The 23773-nt window shown below is 41.2% G+C and overlaps 2 protein-coding genes across 2 annotated transcripts in view; one reads left to right on the top strand and one right to left on the bottom strand.

The window, feature by feature from the left end:
- The window catches only part of LOC114664624 (CD276 antigen-like), a 233561-nt gene that overhangs the window by 51572 nt on the left and 158216 nt on the right, over positions 1-23773 (top strand). The gene's annotated exons all lie outside the window — the stretch shown is intronic.
- Positions 1-23773, bottom strand: part of LOC114664321 (keratinocyte-associated protein 3-like) — a 55552-nt gene that overhangs the window by 746 nt on the left and 31033 nt on the right. The window contains exons 2-5 of the mRNA XM_028818401.2: positions 15141-15325; positions 14613-14672; positions 13546-13737; positions 13282-13404 (exon numbers count right to left, since the gene is read on the bottom strand). Of these exons, the coding sequence (XP_028674234.1) occupies positions 13282-13404; positions 13546-13737; positions 14613-14672; positions 15141-15325 (560 nt within the window). The remainder of the gene's footprint in view (positions 1-13281; positions 13405-13545; positions 13738-14612; positions 14673-15140; positions 15326-23773) is intronic.

Here is a 23773-nt window from a genome sequence, read left to right as displayed (position 1 = left end):
GCACTTGGGCAACTCACAAATGACTGCCATTTGATAGCACCAAAGTAATTTTAGTTTTTTTGAATACATTTCAAATGGTGATGAAGTGGTGCCTATAAAAGTCAGTCACCATTACCTATTTCAGCAATAACTTGACAGCTTTCAAAAACTGTGGCATTCAAACAGCAACAAGTATTTTGGGTGGCCAAATTTAGGTAGTTGATCATTACATTTTGCAGTCATATGTACACACTTAAAGTCAACCACTCAGTTTTTCTACATTGTCTTTAAAAGGAGGAAGTTTAATACTGGGTGCTCGCTTGAAGCTTTCTCAGTCTGCAAGGTTTACATTCATAGCAAGTGAGGGAATACTCTTACAGTGCTAATTTGTGTATGGACTAAGTGTGAGACATCCAAGGTTACAGTAAATCCTGGCTTGTACCCGACAGTACCAGAACAGGCTCTGGCTCCCAGTACCAATGAAAACAAAAAAAAAAAAATTGAAAAATAGGTCTTTAAAGATTTTTTACCAGACATCACAATACTACATACAAAAAAAAAAAAAAAACCAACCAACACGCAACACGAACTTTGCTTAAACCATACTAAAAAAGGTTCAAAGACTCTGAATCATAGCTCTGTATTGTTGGATGCGTAAAAGACAACAGTACACCAGTGTTATACATTATACAGTGTTATACTTTATTAATCCAAAAGGGGAAATTCACACAGTATTACACCAGTGTTATACATTTGACAGCTAGGTACTGGCCCTGCAGTGCTCAGTTGATGTTTGCGGCCACTGCCAAATGGAGTTGGACATGTGCAACTTGAAATTTCCAGGTTTCTGAGGGGGCCTGAGGCCTCCTATTGTCAGCATTACAAGGACACACATTTTTTCCCCATGCCATGCAGTGCAAGAAAGTGAAGCAGCACAAAATGGCCACCATCATTTTCTACCTTAAAAGGTAGGGACTGTAAATTAGATAAGGGAAACAGAAGGCAGGATATCAATATCCGGAATGCATTGAGCACATGGTATTACACTGAAGATCAAAATGCCACCTGGCTTCATTCACCCACTGTTGAGAAAGACCACCTCAAAAGCACTAAATTTGAAAACGCCACCAAGGAAATCAACAAGCCAGCACTATGATGCCCTTCTTTAAAAGGCGGGCAAATTCCTAGTGCAAAAAAAGAGCAGGAATTTAGAAATTCATAATGTCTGAGGCTGTAAACCATGCTACACTGAATGGATCAATGAGAGCCTACCTAGTGCTGACAGGAGTGAATATGCTGAAGAACTCCACTCATGAAGTTCCCAGAAAGTGCAGGTCATAAGCTCGCCCTGATTAATTCACTGCCTTTGTACACACCACCCATCACTACTACCAATTGAATCATTCACCAAGGTCATCAGATTGGCCCTCCCTCTATTGCTCATGGCCTCCAGTGAAGCACTAAGGCAACGTCCAACTAGAGTATAGATGATGCAAAAGTCTTAACAAGGTTTCTGTAGGTGAACATATGGAAGGACCATTACCGAACTTTGAGAGCCAAGCTGGCCTAACCTAACCCTCACCTATCCTGGAACAGGAAGGGCTGCTTTGGCTTACAGAATACCAATACCAACTGCTGCTTTCAGAGGTATAAGCTGGAGGAATGTTGTGCACATAGTCAGGAAAAAAATGAAGGATGCCTTGCGTTGCTTTCTTTATGTGAATACATTACTTTAAATAAAACACCAAAGACTGGATACCAAGTATCTGTTTTTAATAAATATACTTTGACCCTGTGATATTTCTCCATGCTTTTTTTTAGCTAAAGCCATATCTTCACATTATAAACAAGTGAAATAGTTCCTTGAATTTGAATTTAAAAAAAAAAAATCTGAAAAGATAGTAAAACTTTAACAAAATCCAATGTCTACTTCATACAACCTCAAACATTTATCAAATTCTTCCATGCAAAGAGTTTTGAACAGCTGTATTTTTATTTTATCATAGTCGTCTTTGGCTTGAACCTTACTTTATTTACACTATGTGGAAATGTGTTAAATTTTATTTTTGCATAATTTACTCAAAGACGTGACAACAGCAGCAAAATGAAAAACAGTAAGTAGTGCAATTGACAACACAGAGTGGCTCAGAAGAGTTAATTTCTTAGGAAATGTGTTTTGGCAACTCAGAAAAACTAATATGAAGTGTAAAAAATCGTGCAGCAGTACAAGAGAAAATTCTGTGAAAACTCAAAAGCGGGAGGAGTACCAGGAACAGTGGTAGCTGCAAATGCTAGAGAAAGGGAATTTGAAGAAGAGAGGTTCTAATAAAGTAGAAGCAGAAGCAAGAGGAAAGCAAATCTAAATTGTAAAAGGTGTAGAAAGCAGCATGCTCCAAAACAGTGTCCTGCCTCTGGAAAGCAACTTGCAAAAGTATAAAAGAATCATTTTGTTAAGCAATGTTTTACTAAGCACAAGCAAGGAAAAAAGTGGAGTGTGTGCAGTTTGTGCAAGATGCTGATCTGTACGATCTTTGTGAGCATGTTAACTCTTGACAATGTTGAGAAGTATTACACTGTATTGTCCTGCAAGTACAGCTGAAAATGATAAGTGGATAGTACCGGGGTAAGGGGCTGTAATTAACCTCAAGTTGGTCACTGGTTCAAAAGTTAAAATTAGTGCAAAGGAAATTGAAGCCTTGAAAAAGTTAGGCTACATATTAAGATAGGATCTGTTAAAGCATACAATAGGCAAGCAGCTCAAAATAAAGGCATATGCGGACTCCAAGTGAAAGTTAAAGAAAAGCAGCACTACCTGTGGTTTGTTGTAGTTTAAAGGGGACACTATATTCATTTTTGGGTGACAAAGCTTGTGAGGAATTTGCACCTTGTTAAGAGAGTATCGAATCGGCAGCCATAACACAATTCTTAATAGTGTGGACAATACTGTGCAGCAACTATAGGATGTTTTTAAATGGTTTGGTGTTCTTCCTTTTACTTACCAGATTAAGCTGAAGGAAGATGCACAGCCAGTGGTTCATACTTGAAGAAGAGTTCCGACACTGCTTAAAAATGGAGTTACATAAAATGACAGCAATAGGAGTTAAGGAAAATGGAAGACCCTACTGCATGGGTGAACTCAACGGTGTGCATGAATTACAAAGCAGAGAAATCAACAGATGCATCTAAAAGATGGCCTTGGTGCAGTTCTCTTACAGGCCAATAAAGCATACGCACCGGCTTCCAGTTTGAACCAAGGACAAAGTATCCAGCAGAGTGTCACAATGCAGAGATTGAGAAAGATTGTCTTGGTCTTGTGTTTGGTATGGAATGGTTCCATAGCTGTGTGTATGGTTTACCGTTATTCCTAATAGAAACGGATCATAAAACCTTTTGCCATTATAAAGAAACTTTAATGAAAGGTCTCCAAGAATACAGAGACTATTGAAGCAGCTTCAACACTATGGATTTTGAGCCAATTTATACTGCAGGCAAGTATATTGAGTTAGCTGATGCTCTGTCCTGTACATTAATGCAGAAAAGCGAGAGTGTTTCACAGAAACCTTCTGTTGAAATTCATGTTAACTTAATACTGAAAAGTCTTCTTGTGTCAGACACTAAATCCAAACAGATTATAGCAGAAACCAAAAAAAGTTACAAAAGGGTAGTTGAATATCTGAATAATGGTTGGCCTAAAGGTTCTGGCAAACAATATTTTATCACAAGTGAACAGAGTATTGCGAATGAATTGCTATTAAAGCAAAGTAGAATTGTTATTCCTCAGTCTTTAAAGCAAGATATTCTTAAGACAATACATGAAGGTCATTTAGGGACAGAAAAAATGTAAAAGGGCCGGTGTTGCAGTTTATTGGCCTGGAATATCTGCTACTTGTGTGATCACTCGCATGAAATCTACCAAGGCACTGGATACCACAAATAGCATTTAGCAACAATGGACCTTGATTTAACTGTAAAGAGTTTCAAAAATTTACAAACTGACTTTCAGCATAGAACCTCAAGTCCTCTGTATGCTCATTCAAATGGCAAAGCAGAGAAAGGAGTTCATATTGTTAAGCAGTTAATGAAAAAAACAAAAAGGACAGAAATTCAGAGCTTTATTTAGCTTTAAGTTACTGATCCTTCCCTTAAGAAAATGGAATTTCACCAGCTGAGATTTCAATGGGCTCTAAGTTACACACTACAGTGCCATATATTTTTAAGCCAAACGACCATGCATATTGGGGGGGGGGTGGGAGGAGAAGAGTGAGGTAAAGCAGCTAAGACATTGAAACCCTCAATAAAATGATATGAAAAGAATCCAAAGGGTTTAAATATTTGGAATCAAACAGAGTTTGAGAGGATGGACATATTCTGAGAAGGAATTAGTCTTCTGAAAATAAACAGAGCCACAGCAAGAACAGACCAGTGAGGATGTTGACTGAAAAAAGCACTGCCTAATTCATCAACTGAGACAGATGCTAGTACAGTTCTGCAAACACCATCACCAGTACTAAGAAGATCTACTTTAATTGTGAAAGCACCCGAATTACTAAATTTGTAAAATTGATATTAAAAATGTAAAAACCTGTATTTAAAATGTAAGAAATGTAAACATACATTAACAGGAAGCACTCAGATTTAGTATGTTATGGGATGTGTTGATAATGTAAATAAGCTTGGTAATCCTGTAGAGGGCAGTAGAGTACACATTATGAACAAACAATAGACAGATTGGCAGTTTTTAGAGGCTTTAGTAGTAGAGCCGTTGCCACCAGTACCTGCATAGAGTAGCATATAGTTAGTTAATGTTTATGTAATGGTTTAGAATTGTAATAAACTGCACTTAAAGAACCCACAGGTTGTTCTTATTTAAGTAAACAGCACAGATCCCACACCACATTACCTGCATTCTTTTGCCATCCTGGGGTAGGTGTCTTATTATTAACCATACAAAGTCCTACATGTACCATGCAAAGTTTTGAAAACTACAATAAATAAATTTGAAAAGTGCTTATCTGAAAATAAACTGAACAGCCAGCATGAGTTTATCAGTGAAAGATCATACCAATCTTAGATTTTTTTAATGGAGTAGCCTCCTGCAGCAGGTGACAAATTTAGCACACAAAATTTTGCCTTCCCAAAAGCTTTTACTACAGTCCCACACTGAGGATTAATTCTATAACTAGAGGCTGTTGGCATCAGAGTTATCCTATAAAACTGGATCTCAAGTTGGCTACCCAACAGGAGGCAAAAAGGAGACAGAGATAACACTCCACATGAAGGTGAGGTCATCAGTGGAGTCCCTTAGATGGTTACTTTTTTCCTATTTATATCAGTGGCAAAGATTTCCGAATAGCTGAAGATGCAAATAAAGTATAGATTGCGAATCTTTATTTTTGAAAATGATTAGAGGACACAAAATATTAACAAAAAAAGTTTAATATTTTTCCTCTTCAAATAAGTTTGGTATATCGTAAACTATTTAGACATCGGAGATATTGAGTTTAACGCACCAAACGTTAAATATAAAAACTGTACTTTGATAATCTAGCAATATCCTATTCACCCCAAGTATTTGCATACTCCATTAGCTAATCAGAGCTGTGATGATGAACAATTGTTAACCAAGACTGGACTTGTCATACCAATTTAGTGTACTGCCTGGGTAAACGGCTTTTTAGAGATCTACAGTGAGGTTTTCATGGAAAACAGTCTATTTCTGAAATAATGCCAAAACGAGAAAGAAAAATTTAAATTTCAGTAATGTTGTACCCTCAAAATAAAACATGCATCACCATACAATAATTCTAACTTGCATTTAAGTTTGCTACACTTGTTTCTCCAGTTTTGATGTCACTACACTGGTTACCTGTGTCATTCAGAATTGACTTTAAAATACTGCTTATCCTCTTTAATAAAATGCCTGTGTGCGTCCATGTGTCTGTGTGTATTCTGGTGAAGTGCGCATGCGCGGGGCACAGTGCGATGCTTCAAAGGCCGCCTGACGCGCAACACAAGACAGAGAGGGCGGGACCTATAAAATATCGCGTGGCTGATCCAAATCGGATTTCGGTAAATGAGGTAAGACCTAAAACATAACGCACGAAAAATCCAATCGGGTACTGAGACGCGGAGACCAGCTTCCCCAAAGAGGTGGGATTAGTGTTTGTTGTTGTGCAAGTGTTTACTCTGAGGATGCCAGATTTGCAATTGACAAACTTGGCCCGGTAAAGTGTTTTCCTAAATATACGAATTTTCATGACATTACAATAGGATGACTTTTAAAAGTAGATTTATTTTCCCGCACATAAAATCCGTTGCTGGGGAGACGCCATACATACAATAATCAGCTGCACACCAGCACAGATTAAAATACTTGCTGGAGAGACGTATTACTGTGAGAGAAAATTAAAGGCACACAATACAGTGACGCATATTACAGGCACATACAAGCCAGTATTACTGTAACAGAAAATAGACGGTCCTTTGCCATTTAATATAGACTGTTCCTACTAATGTTTATGCACTGCTATTCTAGCGCCCGTTATTGTAACGGGCTTAATGTCTAGGGGTTTATAAAGCCTTAAATAATCTCGCTCAATCTTATATATTGGAATGTCCGACACCCTATATTCCAAATTGTAACCTTAGATCTTCAAATGAGGGTCTGCTTAGAATTCCAAGAGCAAAGCTTAAAAAGGGGTGAGGCAGCTTTCTGATGTTATGCTCCTAAAATCTGGAATAGCCTGCTAATAGGAATTCGCCAGGCTGGTACGGTGGAGCACTTTAAAAAAAACTGCTGAAAACACATTACTTTAACATAGCCTTCTCATAACTTCACTTTAATTTAATCCTGATGCTCTGTATATTCTTCAATTCATTATAATAACTATTCATGGTGGCTCCAAAATCCGTACTAACCCTTACTCTCTCATCTGTTTCTTTTCCCGGTTTTTTGTGGTGATGACCTGCGCCACCACCACCTAATCAAAGCATCATGATGTTCCTACATTGATGGATTAAAAGCCAGAAGTCTGCATGACCATCATCATCATCAAGTCCTTCCAGTGGGAACCCTAAATATAAAGGACTGTTTCATTTATGTTAGGTAGAATGCCCAGAGGGGGCTGGGCGGTCTCATGGTCTGGAACCCCTAAAGATTTTATTTTTTTCTCTCCAGCAGTCCGAAGTTTTTTTTTTTGTTTTTGTTTTTTTTTCTGTCCCCCCTGGCCATTGGACCCTACTCTATGTTAGTGTTGTCTTATTTTTAATTTTGTCTTTTATTTTCCTTTTCTTCATCATGTAAAGCACTTTGAGCTACATTATTTGCATGAAAATGTACTATATAAAATAAATGTTGTTTCTAAATGGCTAGTATTAAGCAAGCAATTTAAAGTGTCTGAAGTGGAGAAAATGTTCCCCCTACATGCATATTAATTTGTTTTCTTAGTTTATGGCAGTACAAGGTCACCTAGGACCACAATCCATTTGTGATGTAAGACACGAACCAAGAACTTTTTCATCATTAAAATGTACTCATTGGGATATTTATTAAATCTCTTTTTAAAATAAAATATTCTTTGCAGGAAAATCAACTTAAGCAAATGAAATTTTGTAAAGTAAAACCTCAAACTATTTTTCATTCATTATAATAGTTACACAAATACAACATGCACTGCATGGCCATTTATACATTTGGGGAAAATAGGCTTAAAAAACAAATATACATTTTCAATCTTACTTATTTTAAATCAGAGCTGGAATATCTGGAATCTTTCCCAACAGCACTTAATGCTAGGCCAAGACCCATTTTGAATCAGTGCCAGTTGTGAGTCCACTGTTTTTCAGGGAGTAGCACTGGTCATCCTTGGCATATCATATCATATCATATATGTACATACACGGGGGCTCCTCCCCCTGCTCGCTTCGCTTGCCCACCCCTGGGTTCAGTTTACCGGATACACAAGTTAACACTAGACTTACTAGAGCCTACAAGAAAACTCGTAAATCCGGCTCACCTTAAATCCCTTCACACCTCTCCATCAGTGTCCTCTGTCCTGTAAATGTGCCGATTAAGACAAGCAGCCTGCTATTCCATGCCCCCACTGTCGAAGAACGTGCACAACGTTCTCCCAGATCAGGCCTTGATTGATTATCTGGGAGTGAAGTGCTGGAGTTTTAGAGTGGAAATAATAGATCGTTATTTTGAACAATTTCATGTGTGTTCCATTTTTACAGTAATCTCTGTAAACACATTGTTAAAACAAACTTTCATATTTTAGTAATAAATGTTACAAAATGTAGGCATAAACTATAGAATGTGTGAAGCCTGAAGTCCAAAGATCAAATAAAAACACTTTCACAAAAGGTTCAAGGACAATACAACAGCTTCCGTGGCGTAGCGGTAAGGTTTGCCAACTCTTAATTAAGAGTCCCTGGTTTGCTGGCCACTGCCTCCTATATTTGCAGTTTTCAGTAGTAGTAGGGAAAGAAAAAAAAATTTTATATTATATATATATATATATATATATATATATATATATATATAGGACATTGGGTAAAAATTTATGGTACTTGTAAAAGTTAGCTTTTCTCAGTTTTATTCTCTCAATCATGATCACGCTCTAACACCAGCCCTCCACCCCCTACCCCCGATCCGATTCTAAGCAACAGCACCAGCATAAATTCTCACCTGATCTGACGTTGGTTTTCAAATAATATTGCATTAGTGAAATGATGTTTTCTGATTGGTACTATTCAGGTCATAAAATGATTTCCTCAAAATGTCACATATATTGTCTTTCGGGTGTGTAATAGAAACCACAGCAGAGAGAGAAGTGTGCACATTGCAACAGGTACACGTCGTAAAATGTAGGAAGGACAGTTCTTGTGTGTGTGTAAATTTAACATTTGAATCGGATGATTGCATACAGCACTGAAGTGACCTCTGTACTATTCTTTCCTCTGCATGTCCTGGAGTACAAAACATACATCACCACACAGCAACATGTAGGGTCTGGCAAAATTGGGGATTTAAAAAAAAAAAAAAACCACGGTCAGTGATTACTACCGCAGGATGTTATGTGAATGAATAAGAATAATGTTGCATCCGTGCCACGATGTTTTCCAAAATGTACTATACAGGTCCTAAAATGAGTTATTCCAAATATCATATATACCTATGTCTTATCCATCCAGATCACAGAATGTCCAGTTCCATTGCCTCAAAACACCACTCACATCTACACTTATTCCCAGTTCCAGATAAAAAGGAATAGTGTCAGATCCCCGAGTGGAAGGGGGGTGGGGTGGGGGGGCAGTAGTAAAAAACGGTAACTTTTACAAGTCCTATAAAATGTACTGTGGCTGTTACAGACACAAACCAAATGTATGTGTGTACTGTATAACAATAAGAGCAGCTCACTACTGAAAAACAGCAAATATAGGAGGCAGTCGTGATCGAACCGGGGACTCTTGATTACAAGTCAGGAAATCTTACCGCTACACCACGGAAGCTGTTATATCGTCCTTGAACCTTTTGTGAAAGTGTTTATTTGATCTTTGGACTTCAGGCTTCACACATTATATAGCTTATACCAACATTTTGTCTTTTACTACTAAAACATGAAAAATGTTTATGTTTTAACAATGTGTTTACACAGAATATTGTAGAAACAGAACACACATGAAATGCATGTGTTCCAAATAACGATCTATTATTTCTACTCAAACTCCAGCACTTCACTCCCAGAAAATCAGTTAAGGCATGAGCTGGGAGAAGTTTGTGCACGTTCTGCAGCTGTGGGTGGGGTGGTGGAATAGCAGGCCGCTTGCTGCTTGTCTTTATCGGCACATTTACAGGACAAAAGACGCTGATGGAGAGGTGCGAACGGATTTAAGGTGGGCCGGATTTACTAGTTTTCTCCTAGGCTCTGGTAATTCTAGTGTTAAAGAGATTGTTATTTTCATGGGAATTGTGACATATGCATTATTTTCACTTTTACTTTAAAACTTTTGTAAAAACAATACTATATTTGTCCTTTATTTCCAGCCCCGGGCGTGGTTAAATCTTTCTTGCAGGATGTATAATGCTGCTTGCATTGTGAATGGGGGTGGGGTGGGGAAAGACAGCTGAACGTACACTAAGGAGAAGCGGTTGGATCATCTGCTGGCTTGTTGCTGCTGGCAAGCTGTGTATTCTGCTTATTCTGTGTGTCAATCATTTAAAAGCCTGTACAGCAGCAGTCCTTTTGCCAATTTGCGTCTCTGCCACTCGCGTTGTGATGGGGGGGGTGTGTGTGCTTGGCTGAACGCTTGCTATGCAGAAGCGGTCGGATCATCTGCTGGCGAGGTGCATGTTCTGCTTGTCGTTGTTTTAAGAGTTGGGAGCACATGTGTCTGCCAAAAGCATTCCAACAACTGCTAGGTTAGATGTCCGTGAACTTGTTTTAAATGTTGTCTCACAGGATGTCAAATTGTCTTCCAAGAAGATCATGTCGTCTCCCTTCCAAGATTTATATATACTGTATGTACACATATATACATATAAAATCTAACATTTGTGTCTGCATGTCCACTTTTCACAAGAGAACTACGTAACGGATTTAGATTGGGTCCCCCCCCCCCATAATTTGCTTGAACATTCCGGTTGATTTTGCGACTTCTCTCATCGCGCTAAGAATCACAGTGTGACATCAGGAGCAGGGAGCCGGGCAGGGCCCTCTTCACTGTCCCGTTTCACTACTACGTGGGCAGAGCCATGGGGGCGGCTAGTCTCAGATAAGCATGAACACAAACTGTAAACCATTTAAGATCAAAATTCAATAGTTTATTTTTATATAGCCAAAAAAAAAAAATTCACATAAGAAGTATCGCAATGGCCTTTAACAAGCCCTGCCTTTCGATAGAGTCAAGGCTGGGGGGGTTTAGCGGGCCCTAAGACAATGAAAAAACTCCCAAAATACCTTAGTACTAAGGTATTATACCATGTTAGCCATTATGAATGTAGAGAAATGCCAAGCAAAATGACACCTTTTATTGGCTAACTAAACAGATTACAATATGCAAGCTTTCTGAAGAAGGGGCCGAGTTACCTCGAAAGCTTGCATATTGTAATCTTTTTAGTTAGCCAATAAAAGGTGTCATTTTGCTTGACTTTTCTCTACAAAATACCCTTGTAATGGGAGGGGAAAAAAAAAAACCTTGGGAAAGGCAAGTTCAAAGTTGAAACCCCTTTCCAGGTAGGTTGGGCATGCAGTGGGTGGTCAAAAAAATGAAATAAAGGGGTGGTAATACACAGAACAGAATACAAGTAATCCTCAATACAATATAACAGTGCAATAGAAATGAAAGAAGACTAATTTATCATATTTTGAGTTAAATGCAGGAATTACTCAAAATTCGAAATGTCAGATGAAATGTAATTAGGAAGCCAGATACAGGGTTTGATGGAATTCAACTGTACCTTTACTACAGGTGAGGGAAATAGTGCGATGGAGCATCTGTATAATGTAAATAATTAAATTATGAAACAATCTGTGTACCCAGTTTATCACCTGGAATTTTATTCTCTAAAATTGTATTAATATACAGTGTATCCGGAAAGTATTCACAGCGCACCACTTTTTCCACATTTTGTTATGTTACAGCCTTATTCCAAAATGGATTAAATTCATTTTTTTCCTCAGAATTCTACACACAACACCCCATAATGACAACATGAAAAAAGTTTGAGGTTTTTGCAAATTTATTATTAAAAATAAAAAAATTGAGAAAGCACATGTACACAAGTATTCACAGCCTTTGCCATGAAGCTCAGAATTGAGCTCAGGTGCATCCTGTTTCCCCTGATCATTCTTGAGATGTCTCTGCAGCTTAATTGGCGTCCACCTGTGGTAAATTCAGTTGATTGGACATGATTTGGAAAGGCACATACCTGTCTGTATAAGGTCCCACAGTTGACCGTTCATGTCAGAGCACAAACCAAGCATGAAGTCAAAGGAATTGTCTGTAGACCTCCGAGACAGGATTGTCTCGAGGCACAAATCTGGGGAAGGTTACAGAAAAATTTCTGCTTCTTTGAAGGTCCCAATGAGCACAGTGGCCTCCATCATCCGTAAGTGGAAGAAGTTCGAAACCACCAGGACTCTTCCTAGAGCTGGCCGGCCATCTAAACTGAGAGATCGGGGGAGAAGGGCCTTAGTCAGGGAGGTGACCAAGAACCCGATGGTCACTCTGTCAGAGGTCCAGAGGTCCTCTGTGGAGAAAGGAGAACCTTTCAGAAGGACAACCATTTCTGCAGCAATCCACCAATCAGGCCTGTATGGTAGAGTGGCCAGACGGAAGACACTCCTTAGTAAAAGGCACATGGCATCCTGCCTGGAGTTACACCAAAAGGCACCTGAAGGGACTCTCAGACCATGAGAAAGAAAATTCTCTGGTCTGATGAGACAAAGATTGAACTCTTTGGTGTGAATGCCAGGCGTCATGTTTGGAGGAAACCAGGCACCGCTCATCACCAGGCCAATACCATCCCTACAGTGAAGCATGGTGGTGGCAGCATCATGCTGTGGGGATGTTTTTCAGTGGCAGGGACTGGGAGACTAGTCAGGATAAAGGGAAAGATGACTGCAGCAATGTACAGAGACATCTTGGATGAAAAGCTGCTCCAGAGCGCTCTTGACCTCAGACTGGGGTGACGGTTCATCTTTCAGCAGGACAACGACCCTAAGCACACAGCCAAGATATCAAAGGAGTGGCTTCAGGACAACTCTGTGAATGTCCTTGAGTGGCCCAGCCAGAGCCCAGACTTGAATCTGATTGAACATCTCTGGAGAGATCTTAAAATGGCTGTGCACCGATGCTTCCCATCCAACCTGATGGCGCTTCAGAGGTGCTGCAAAGAGGAATGGGCGAAACTGACCAAGGATAGGTGTGCCAAGCTTGTGGCATCATATTCAAAAAGACTTGAGGCTGTAATTGCTGCCAAAGGTGCAACGACAAAGTATTGAGCAAAGGAAGGTGAATACTTATGTACATGTGATTTCTCAGTTTTTTTATATTTAATAAATTTCCAAAAACCTCAAGTAAACTTTTTTCACGTTGTCATTATGGGGTGTTGTGTGTAGAATTCTGAGGAAAAAAAATGAATTTAATCCATTTTGGAATAAGGCTGTAACATAACAAAATGTGGAAAAAGTGATGCGCTGTGAATACTTTCCGGATGCACTGTATGTACTTTGCTGATAAAGTAACCATATACATCTTTCCATTACGTAATGCTTACAAAACTAGTTAGTTACTTGCCTTTCTGCGTCTGCAGGGTGGCAGCTCTAACAGGCTGCAGGAAGCCATAATACAGCGAAGAGACATCAAGGACTCAATTGCTGCCATTAAGATTAATGGTATCCATAAAGCTATTGTAGTCTCCTGTGAAACAAAGAATTTTGATGAATGTTAACACAAGTCCAATCATAAGCAGACAAAAAACCCTTTACATTATCGGACTACATTAAAAGCACACCATGCAGCGAGATAAACTTCAGTCATAAGGAAGACTGTACAACTCACATAGATGCGGGTTGGATCAAAGGAGCAATTGCGTGCAGCTTTAGGCTGTCCAGAGGGAGAAGAGGAGTTGCAATGAGCCAAAAGTCCACGTCCATTATCCATGATTGTGGAGACCAATGCCAAGGTAAGTCCTACTACGCAGGCAGCAGACAAAAGAAAGCTGATAATGCTCAAAACCAGCAGAGCCCATTTCTGGTAAGAAGAAAATATAGTCTATAATTCATAAGACCACCTTTGAAGCAATTATTAAAAGTAAAACATTTGTAAGTTAACAGTAAATCAAAATAAAGCTGAAAAATGTTTTGCACTATAACAGTAATTCCATTATCCCCACCCCCAAAGCACTGTTGTAGGTGTTCTAGATAAATCTATATGCAATCAAAATAAGAACATACTATTTTCCAACCAACTTAATCTAATTCAGGGCCACAATTATCCAAAGCGTATGCTAACCATACTGGTTTTAATGAGGAAAACACACACACACACACACACACGCACACCAGTTTGGAAATGCCAATAAACACAATATTTAAAAAAAAAAAATTAAAATTCAGCCAACCTAAAAGAAACTAATGTATATTTGGTTTCTGGTTTAAACCACTTCAAAAATTAAAATTTTCAAACTAACAAGACCCACTAAGTGGAGTTTGCATCCAACCATAGATATTCAACACCTGCTTTTTCATGGTCAATGCTACAAAACCAATAGATCATATGAAAAGACGGAGCATCACCAGATGCCCATCAAAATTGTCACATCAGATTGTTTTCTAACTGACTTTAAACATATTTTTGTATTGTTGAAGTAAACTAAATCCTTTAAAGTTTGCTTTTTAAAATCATTTCTATATACACTGGGCACCACAATCTGAAATGAATTTTTAATTTAACACAACTGAAACCTGCATTGTAACTACTTAACAGTTCCACCTCCCCTGTTCTAAAGTCTTAAAATGACAACACACTACTAAGATGATTTGCATTTCTTGCGAAATAGGGTTTCATTAATAAACCACCAAAATACAAAATAATATGAAATCGCACTATTAAAAAAAAAAACTTACCAGTCGTTTTCTTTTAAGGTCTCTGGAGAGTATAATGGCTGCAATCCCTGCACTGATGCACTTGAAAGATTAAAAAAATAACACTGTTTGATACAATGAAACTCTACAGCCTTCTACAAATCACCTAAAATGTTTTGATTACTGAATGCAAAACTGTTAGGAATGTGCATTTGACACACAGTACCTGTTTAATCTTATAACTTAAGACCATTAAACAAAAACTATTTAGAGCTGCCTCTATTTTAAAACTTATACAAAAGAGTTCAACATAAATAAGGACATACAAAAATACATGTGAAGGGGTTAATCAAAAGGATAAATACTGTACATCGTTACAAACTTTATAGCCTCCAAACATGCTGCCACCTCAACCCCCCCCCCCCCTTTTTGAAGCTAATTAAATATACATAGCCAAAGATGAGATACTCCATTTCTTATAAAGTACTCAATGCAAACACTTTATAGTATACTGCAGAGTTGGCTGATGGCCAAAAAAACTTAAATAGAATAAGATATACAATTTCTTACCACTAGCCCAGAAACTACAGCAATGACGTTGGCAACAGCATACCGGATGGTCGGAGTTTCATTAGGCCTAGTAACATGGCGTAATACTGCTCCATGGACAATTGCCCCCAAAATAAACTTGCCATGTCCAATGATGATTAGGCCAAGGCCAGTTCTCATCAAAGGTTTCTCATCTTTAAGACTTCCTGCAATAAAGAGCAAGAAACAATCTGCTAGAAAGGTGCAACCAGCTCTGTGTGAAAATGTGGTCAATTTAGCAAAGCCTCAAGTACAAGTTTAATGCCTTAAAAGTGTACTATTTCAGAACTGTGAATGAAGTTTAAAATTCGTAATAATGTCACAAGAGTGTAATGTTCCGTTCCATCATTTGCAGAATAAAATGTTTAAAAGGTGTCCCTTCATTTGCTTTTCCAATATCTTCAAAATTATAAACAATAGTTCAGGAACCTTATTTTCAACCTTTGACCATCTTTTCAATCCTGCTCAGGTCTGTGTAATCTACTAAATAATAAATCGCTGCAGTCTGTGCGTTTCCTTTAAGCATTCTGTCAGGCCAGTTTGGCATGCCAAGAGTCACCTTCAATGATGGGACATATAAAAGTGGTCATGAAGTGAGCAAGACATCTTGCAATGACAGAGTTTGAGAAGCAGGATTTACAGGAAAGTGCTGGTCAACAGAAATTCAGACACACATGAATACTGAGGAAAGGCGTTCACATAGGGCAAGAGATATCAGATCTCTCTCTCATATAATTATATAAATAAAATCTTGGAAGGAGACGATACGTGATCTCGGAAGACAATTTGATGTCCCGCAAGACAAGGCAGCGAGACAAAAGGACAGCTCCTGTACAGTCTTTTAAATGATTGACGCAAAGAACATGCAGCTCAGCAGCTGATCAGACTGCATCTCCTTAGCGTGCGTTCAGCCTAATCTTTGCAGAATAGTCAATTAACAACATCAAAATGTCTTTGATCCAGTAAAGTTTTTAAATATGCTTCCGATTCTATAATTGACAGTGTATCACATGTAGTTAATGATTCACTGGACTTTTACCTTACCTTTTACATTACTACTTAAGGAAAATCTTCACATTTCTGTCTTTTTACTCTAACCATCTTTCTACAAGTCTAGAAAAAGTTTTTCAAAAATTAAAAGGATAAATAACAGTACAGAAACTGCCGAGGATATGGTAGTTAATGAGTTATGGAGTGATGCAGATGCAAGCAATATCAGTTCTTGTTCAGTTCCGATTAGTGCAGAATTTCATACCAGTGAACAACATTCTTACTGACCGCTTTGGACAGTAAGTTGGCTTTTCTGAAGAGCACTGACTTGGTGCTGGGATGGCCAATTGGATGAGGGAAAAAAAAAAAAAAAAAAAAAAAAAAAAAAAAAAAAAAAAAAAAAAAACACACCCCACCACGACTCAGCTGTAGAATGACCAGTAGAAGGGATGTGGCTTGGCTTGAAGAGCTCGGGAATGCATCTGGCTTATCGGACTCCTTTTGTACAATCTGGCTGTGCTTCTATAATTAGCTGATGGACACATGTTTTCCATTAATATTACCTAGTTTCTACTTTATTCTTGAGGTATTAGAATACATTTTTATCCTCATATGTGATAGTTTTCTATTTAGAGTATAATCTAACCCATTCTTGCATTTTGCCGTGTAGTTCATACTGTTGTATTTTGAAGTAGCAATGATAGATTTGCCATCTAGCTAAGCAAAAAGGATTACTTGTGTTCAATTTTGTGTATTTTTTGACATCCACTGTACACCCAGCCTCGCGGTAAGGAGATCATGGGTTCGCTTCCCAAGTCCTGCCTGCATGGAGTTTGTAAACTGCTTTGACTCTATGCTTTCTAAGATAGACTGGTGAGAAAAGCATAATGAAAGTTTAATGCATACAGTGTTTGCTTACTTTCTATTCTCTACTATCTATACTTTCAGATTCTCATAGTTACTAGGATATGGTATAGTCTTTAACCCTCCTGTAAGTTAAAATGAGAGAACTCTCTTAGCTATACTTGAACAGAGTGTGAATTAAGCCAGTTAAGGAAATAGTCTTACTGCTAGCATGGACTATTAGATATGTTTGCAAATAAGAGCTGGCATACAGCTTTCTAACCACGTCCAATATGCTTATGTCATTAATTTGCATAACGTGCCACAAGTACAACTGTATAACCAAACTTATACAGGATTTATAAGTCTTAAATAGAACTTTTCTTAAAAATTGATATAACAAAGAAGGAGTTAGCAAAACGGTTCACACACAAAAAAAACTTTGAAATTTTACTAAAACTTTTAAAACAAAGATATTCTGTCTGTAGGATTATTTGATCATGTGTCACACTGGTGCTTGAATCATCCTTTGAAGCAAACTAAAAGCTGCAGAACTTTAGTAATTTTAGATAAACACAGCTAAATTTTTCCTCAGTAAACTGTCATCTGAAGGCTTTGAACTAGACACTACCATCGTAGGACTTGTCAACGAAAGAAAAAAAAAAAGAGCCAAGCTGAGATACTGTGCCGATTTCTTCTATAAATGCATTACTGGAATTGAAATTTTAAGACACAGTATCCGAACTTAGAGACGGCTAGAATTTAAAAGCATCATGGAAGATTGTTTCTGTTGTTGGCATGATAAAGAAAATTTGACTTGCCTTTGCAGAAGACAGACTGAGGAACGTTGCAATTGTGATGCCATTGCCTGGAAATGTACTGTCAGCCTTTTGTACAATTTTAAAGATGTCAATGAGAGGTCTTGGCGAAGCCACAGGAAGTGATCGGAGTACAGAATATAACTCGGATCAGATAAATATACTTAAAAAGATCACATAAAAGAAAATTAAGAATGAAATCTGAAACCTCAAAAAGTTGATCCTGTAATTTTTTCTAAGATAGTCTGTTTCAAACAACACCGTTAACAAAATACCGAGTGAACTTGAAGCACAGAATGACAGATTACTACCCTTAATGACAAAGGAAACAACGGAAAAGCAAAGAACGGCATTTATGACCAATGCTAGGGCTTGGAATGAATTTAGTCTATGGACAAGTACATGGTTCTACAAAACAAGTGAAGCTGCATTGGGCCAAGTTAGTAAACAGTTTGTAGATCAATATAATGAATTACAATTACAGGATAAAGTTCGTAAGAGATCTAACGCCCCTGCATCCCAGTTAAACAGCACAATCGAAGAGAATTAGGCACGGAAACACCAGCTTCTGCATCCACTATTACACTAGAACGTTCAGAATTAGACTTTTCTGAAAGGTTAAAGTGCAGGGACCTCATGTATAAACGGTGCATACGCACAGAAATGTTGCGTACGAACGTTTCCACGCTCAAATCGCGATGTATAAAACCTAAACTTGACGTAAAGCCACGCACATTTCCACGGTACCTCATACCTTGGCGTACGCAATTTCTCCGCTCGGTTTTGCAGACTGGCGGTACCCAGCATCAAAGCAGTGCTACTGTTCCTGTGTGGTCACCCTTTCTTTCTTAGCTCCACATTCCTGACGTGGCTTTATAAATACACTGAAACTAACTGCATATTGTTTATTAGTGTAATGCATCTGATTGTTATTAACCTGCAGCAATATAATGGTCCAGGAAATAGCCATAGTATTCCAAATACCATAACTGCTTTAGCGTTGTAACTCTCACTGCATCTTCTTCTTCTTTCAGCTGCTCCCGTTAAGGGTTGCCACAGCAGATCATCTTTTTCCATATTACTCTCACTGCACCACTCGGAGTATTTATATCACTGTATCTGAGTGGGGAATCACAGCAGCAGCTGATCGGAAAGAGAATTAAATCGGTATACAGCATGAAGCAGACGCTGCCTGAGCCAAGGCAAAACGCTTCAGAGACTTCCCTGTACGGACTTCGCGGTTTAGAAAAGTTTCATCCCAAGAACTATAAACGCACTCAATCAGTCCATCAAGTGCTCCTTGTAGAACTGTTTGTACTTATAAGTACAATTACCTCACTGTAAACTTGCACTATAGTTATAATATTGCACAACCTGCACCACTTTATGAAGCGCGCATTTACTTATGATGACAATATCATCTATACTAATAAAAGGCAAAGCCCTCACTGACTGACTCACTCACTCATCACTAATTCTCCAACTTCCCGTGTAGGTGGAAGGCAGAAATTTGGCAAGCTCATTCCTTACAGCTTACTTACAAAAGTTAGGCAGGTTTCATTTCGAAATTCAAAGCGTAACGGTCATAACTGGAACCTCTTTTTTGTCCATATACAGTAATGGACTGCAGCTCGCTGGCCATGGGAGGCGGGGTTGCAGGGGTTGTGTATCGCGTCATCATGCCTCCCACGTAATCACGTGAACTGACTGTGAAGGAGAAAGGACGGCCTTATATGACGTTCGTTTATAAAACAGCGGACAGGCTGTGTAAAGGAAGCTTCACAAAAAAAACAGATCCTTAACAAATTGTTATTGGTAGATTTTCCCTCAATTTAAAAAGGTTTTCTTTTCTTCTTAACTAAAATTTAAAAGCAATACTTCACCGCTGCGAAGCCCCTCTAGCGCTGACGTCCGAGGTTCGATTACCGTAAGCGAGTGCAGTGAGTGTGTATGCCTGATGAGCCAAGAATAAGGGGGAAAACACGTGTCGCGTACTCTTTGCATTATTTGACAGTAAACTATTTTCAACCATTCTATGATCTGCTTCTCATAACTGAAGGCACCGTGGCTGATGTTAGCTGACTTGCTGGCCAACCATAAGCGTTACCTGGTAGGTAACCACCCACTCACTTCACTCCCTTACGGGAATCGAACCTCGGACGTCAGCGCTAGAGGCGAAGCCCCTAAAATTGCGCCACGGCGTGTGGTTCGTTTATTTGACAGCATGTAGATCGGGGTAATTACATTCACGGCATTCGTAGTCCGATTCACAATCTGATTGTATGGGTGGTTACCTACCAGGTAACGCTTATGGTTAGCCAACAAGTCAGCTCGAAGTGATCACTCGTGTGAAGGCAGCTTCACAAAAAAACAGATCCTTAACAAATTGTTATTGGTATATTTTCCCTCAATTTAAAAAGGTTTTCTTTTCTTCTTAATAAAAATTTAAAAGCAGTACTTAGTCGCTCAAATCCCCGTGCTTCGCACCGGCGGACGCATACAGACATATTCATGAGTGCAGGTACTTCGGAAAGAAAGCACCGTGTAAACCTAAAGTTTAAATTAAGTTCATAGACCTACAAAAGGTTGCCATTGATTTCAGGCAAGATTGCTTTTCTCCTGTACAACTATACGTTGCATTCTCAAGAGTGTGCTTGCACTGCTTGGTCATATTACAACCGGAGTGCTGAACTGACAACGTGGTATACAAACAGAACTATAACAATCGTAACAAACAAACAAAAAAACAGCAGACAAATACCCGTGCTTCGCAGCGGAGAAGTAGTGTGTTAAAGAGGTTATGTAAACATATACATATATACATATATACATACACACACGTTGCCTCTTCGGGCTGTACCCGGCCGAGCCCCATGGGTGCAGGCCCAGCCACCAGGCACTCGCCATCAAGCCCTACCTCCAGGCCTGGCTCCAGAGTGGGGCCCCGGTGACCCGCGTCCGGGCAAGGGAAAACGCCGTCCAAAATTGTTTTTCATCAAAGGAGGAAGGGCCAAGGAGGTCGGGTGCAGTGTGAGTTGGGTGGTGGCCGAAGGCGGGGACCTTGGCGGTCCGATCCTTGGCTACAGAAGCTGGCTCTTGGGACGTGGAATGTCACCTCTCTGAAGGGGAAGGAGCCTGAGCTAGTGCGCGAAGTTGAGAGGTTCCGACTAGATATAGTTGGACTCACCTCGACGCACAGCTTGGACTCTGGAACCAATCTCCTTGAGAGGGGCTGGACTCTGTACCACTCTGGAGTTGCCCCCGGCGAGAGGCGCTGAGCGGGTGTGGGTATACTTATTGCCCCCCGACTTGGAGCCTGTACATTGGGGTTTACCCCGGTGGACGAGAGGGTAGCCTCCCTTCGCCTTCGGGTGGGGGGACGGGTCCTAACTGTTGTTTGTGCGTATGCACCAAACAGCAGTTCGGAGTACCCACCCTTTTTGGAGTCCCTGGAGGGGGTGCTAGAGGGCATACCTTCTGGGGACTCCCTCGTACTGCTGGGAGACTTCAATGCTCACGTGGGCAATGACAGTGAGACCTGGAAGGGCGTGATTGGGAGGAATGGCCCCCCCGATCTGAACCCGAGTGGTGTTTTGTTATTGGACTTCTGTGCTCGTCACGGATTGTCCATAATGCACACCATGTTCAAGCATAGGGGTGTTCATATGTGCACTTGGCACCAGGACACCCTAGGCCTCAGTTCAATGATCGACTTTGTGGTCGTGTCGTCGGACTTGTGGCCACATGTCTTGGACACTCGGGTAAAGAGAGGGGCGGAGCTGTCAACTGATCACCACCTGGTGGTGAGTGGGCTTCGATGGTGGGGGAGGATGCCGGTCAGGCGTGGTAGGCCCAAACGTGTTGTGAGGGTCTGCTGGGAACGTCTGACAGAGCCCCCTGTCAGAAGTAGCTTCAACTCCCACCTCCGGCAAAACTTTGACCACATCCCGAGGGAGGTGGGGGACATTGAGTCCGAATGGGCCATGTTCCGTGCCTCTATTGTTGAGGCAGCTGACCGGAGCTGTGGCCGTAAAGTGGTCGGTGTCTGTCGTGGCGGCAATCCCCGAACCCATTGGTGGACACCGGCGGTGAAGGATGCCGTCAAGCTGAAGAAGGAGTCCTACGGGACCCTTTTGTCCTGTGGGACCCTGGAGGCAGCTGATGGGAAAAGGCAGGCCAAGCGGAATGCGGCTTTGGTGGTTGCTGAGGCAAAAACTCGTGCGTGGGAGGAGTTTGGGGAGGCCATGGAGAACGACTTTCGGACAGCTTCGAGGAGATTCTGGTCCACCATCCGGCGTCTCAGGAAGGGGAAGCAGTGCAGTGTCAACACTGTATATGGTGAGGATGGTGCACTGCTGACCTCGACTCGGGACGTTGTGGGTCGGTGGGGGGAGTACTTCGAAGACCTCCTCAATCCCACTAACATGCCTTCCAATGAGGATGCAGAGCCTGGGGACTCTGAGGTGGGCTCCCCCATCTCTGGGACTGAGGTGGTCAAAAAACTCCTTGGTGGCAGGGCCCCGGGGGTGGATGAGATACGCCCGGAGTTCAAGGCTCTGGATGTTGTAGGACTGTCTTGGTTGACACGCCTCTGCAACATCGCATGGACATCAGGGACAGTGCCTCTGGATTGGCAGACCGGGGTGGTGGTCCCCCTCTTTAAGAAGGGGGATCGGAGGGTGTGTTCCAACTACAGAGGGATCACACTCCTCAGCCTCCCTGGAAAAGTCTATTCAGGGGTCCTGGAGAGGAGGGTCCGTCGGATAGTCGAGCCTCGGATTCAGGAGGAACAGTGTGGTTTTCGTCCTGGTCGCGGAACAGTGGACCAGCTCTATACCCTTAGCAGGGTCCTGGAGAATGCATGGGAGTTTGCCCAACCAGTCTACATGTGTTTTGTGGACTTGGAAAAGGCATTTGACCGTGTCCCTCGGGGAATCCTGTGGGGGGTACTCCGAGAGTATGGGGTACCGGCCCCCCTGATAAGGGCTGTTCGGTCCCTGTACGATCGGTGCCAGAGCTTGGTCCGCATTGCCGGCAGTAAGTCGAACCCGTTTACAGTGAGAGTTGGACTCCGCCAGGGCTGCCCTTTGTCACCGATTCTGTTCATAACTTTTATGTACAGAATTTCTAGGCGCAGCCAGGGCGTTGAGGGGGTCCGGTTTGGTGGTCTCAGGTTTGGGTCACTGCTTTTTGCAGATGATGTTGTCCTGTTTGCTTCATCAGGCCGTGATCTTCAGCTCTCTCTGGATCGGTTCGCAGCCGAGTGTGAAGTGGCTGGGATGAGAATCAGCACCTCCAAATCCGAGACCATGGTCCTCAGCCGGAAAAGGGTGGAGTGCCCTCTCAGGGTTGGTAGCGAGATCCTGCCCCAAGTGGAGGAGTTCAAGTATCTCGGGGTCTTGTTCACGAGTGAGGGAAGAATGGAGCGCGAGATCGACAGGCGGATCGGTGCGGCATCCGCAGTAATGCGGGCGCTGCATCGGTCTGTCGTGGTGAAAAAAGGAGCTGAGCCGCAAGGCGAAGCTCTCAATTTACCAGTTGATCTATGTTCCTACCCTCACCTATGGTCATGAGCTATGGGTAGTGACCGAAAGAACGAGATCGCGAATACAAGCGGCTGAAATGAGTTTCCTCCGTAGGGTGTCTGAGCTTCTCACCCTATCTTTAAGGGAGAGCCCAGTCATCCGGGAGGATCTCAGAGTAGAGCCGCTGCTCCTCCGCATCGAGAGGAGTCAGATGAGGTGGCTCGGGCATCTGATCAGGATGCCTCCTGGACGCCTCCCTGGTGAAGTGTTCCGGGCACATCTAACCGGGAGGAGGCCCCGGGGAAGACCCAGGACACGCTGGAGGGACTGTCTCTCGGCTGGCCTGGGAATGCCTTGGGATTCCCCCGGAAGAGCTAGAAGAAGTGGCCGGGGAGAGGGAAGTCTGGGCATCTCTGCTCAAGCTGCTGCCCCCGCGACC

This window comes from Erpetoichthys calabaricus, chromosome 14, assembly GCF_900747795.2.
Source record: "Erpetoichthys calabaricus chromosome 14, fErpCal1.3, whole genome shotgun sequence".
Lineage (NCBI taxonomy): Eukaryota > Metazoa > Chordata > Cladistia > Polypteriformes > Polypteridae > Erpetoichthys > Erpetoichthys calabaricus.
This window is presented reverse-complemented; position numbering and strand designations above follow the sequence as displayed.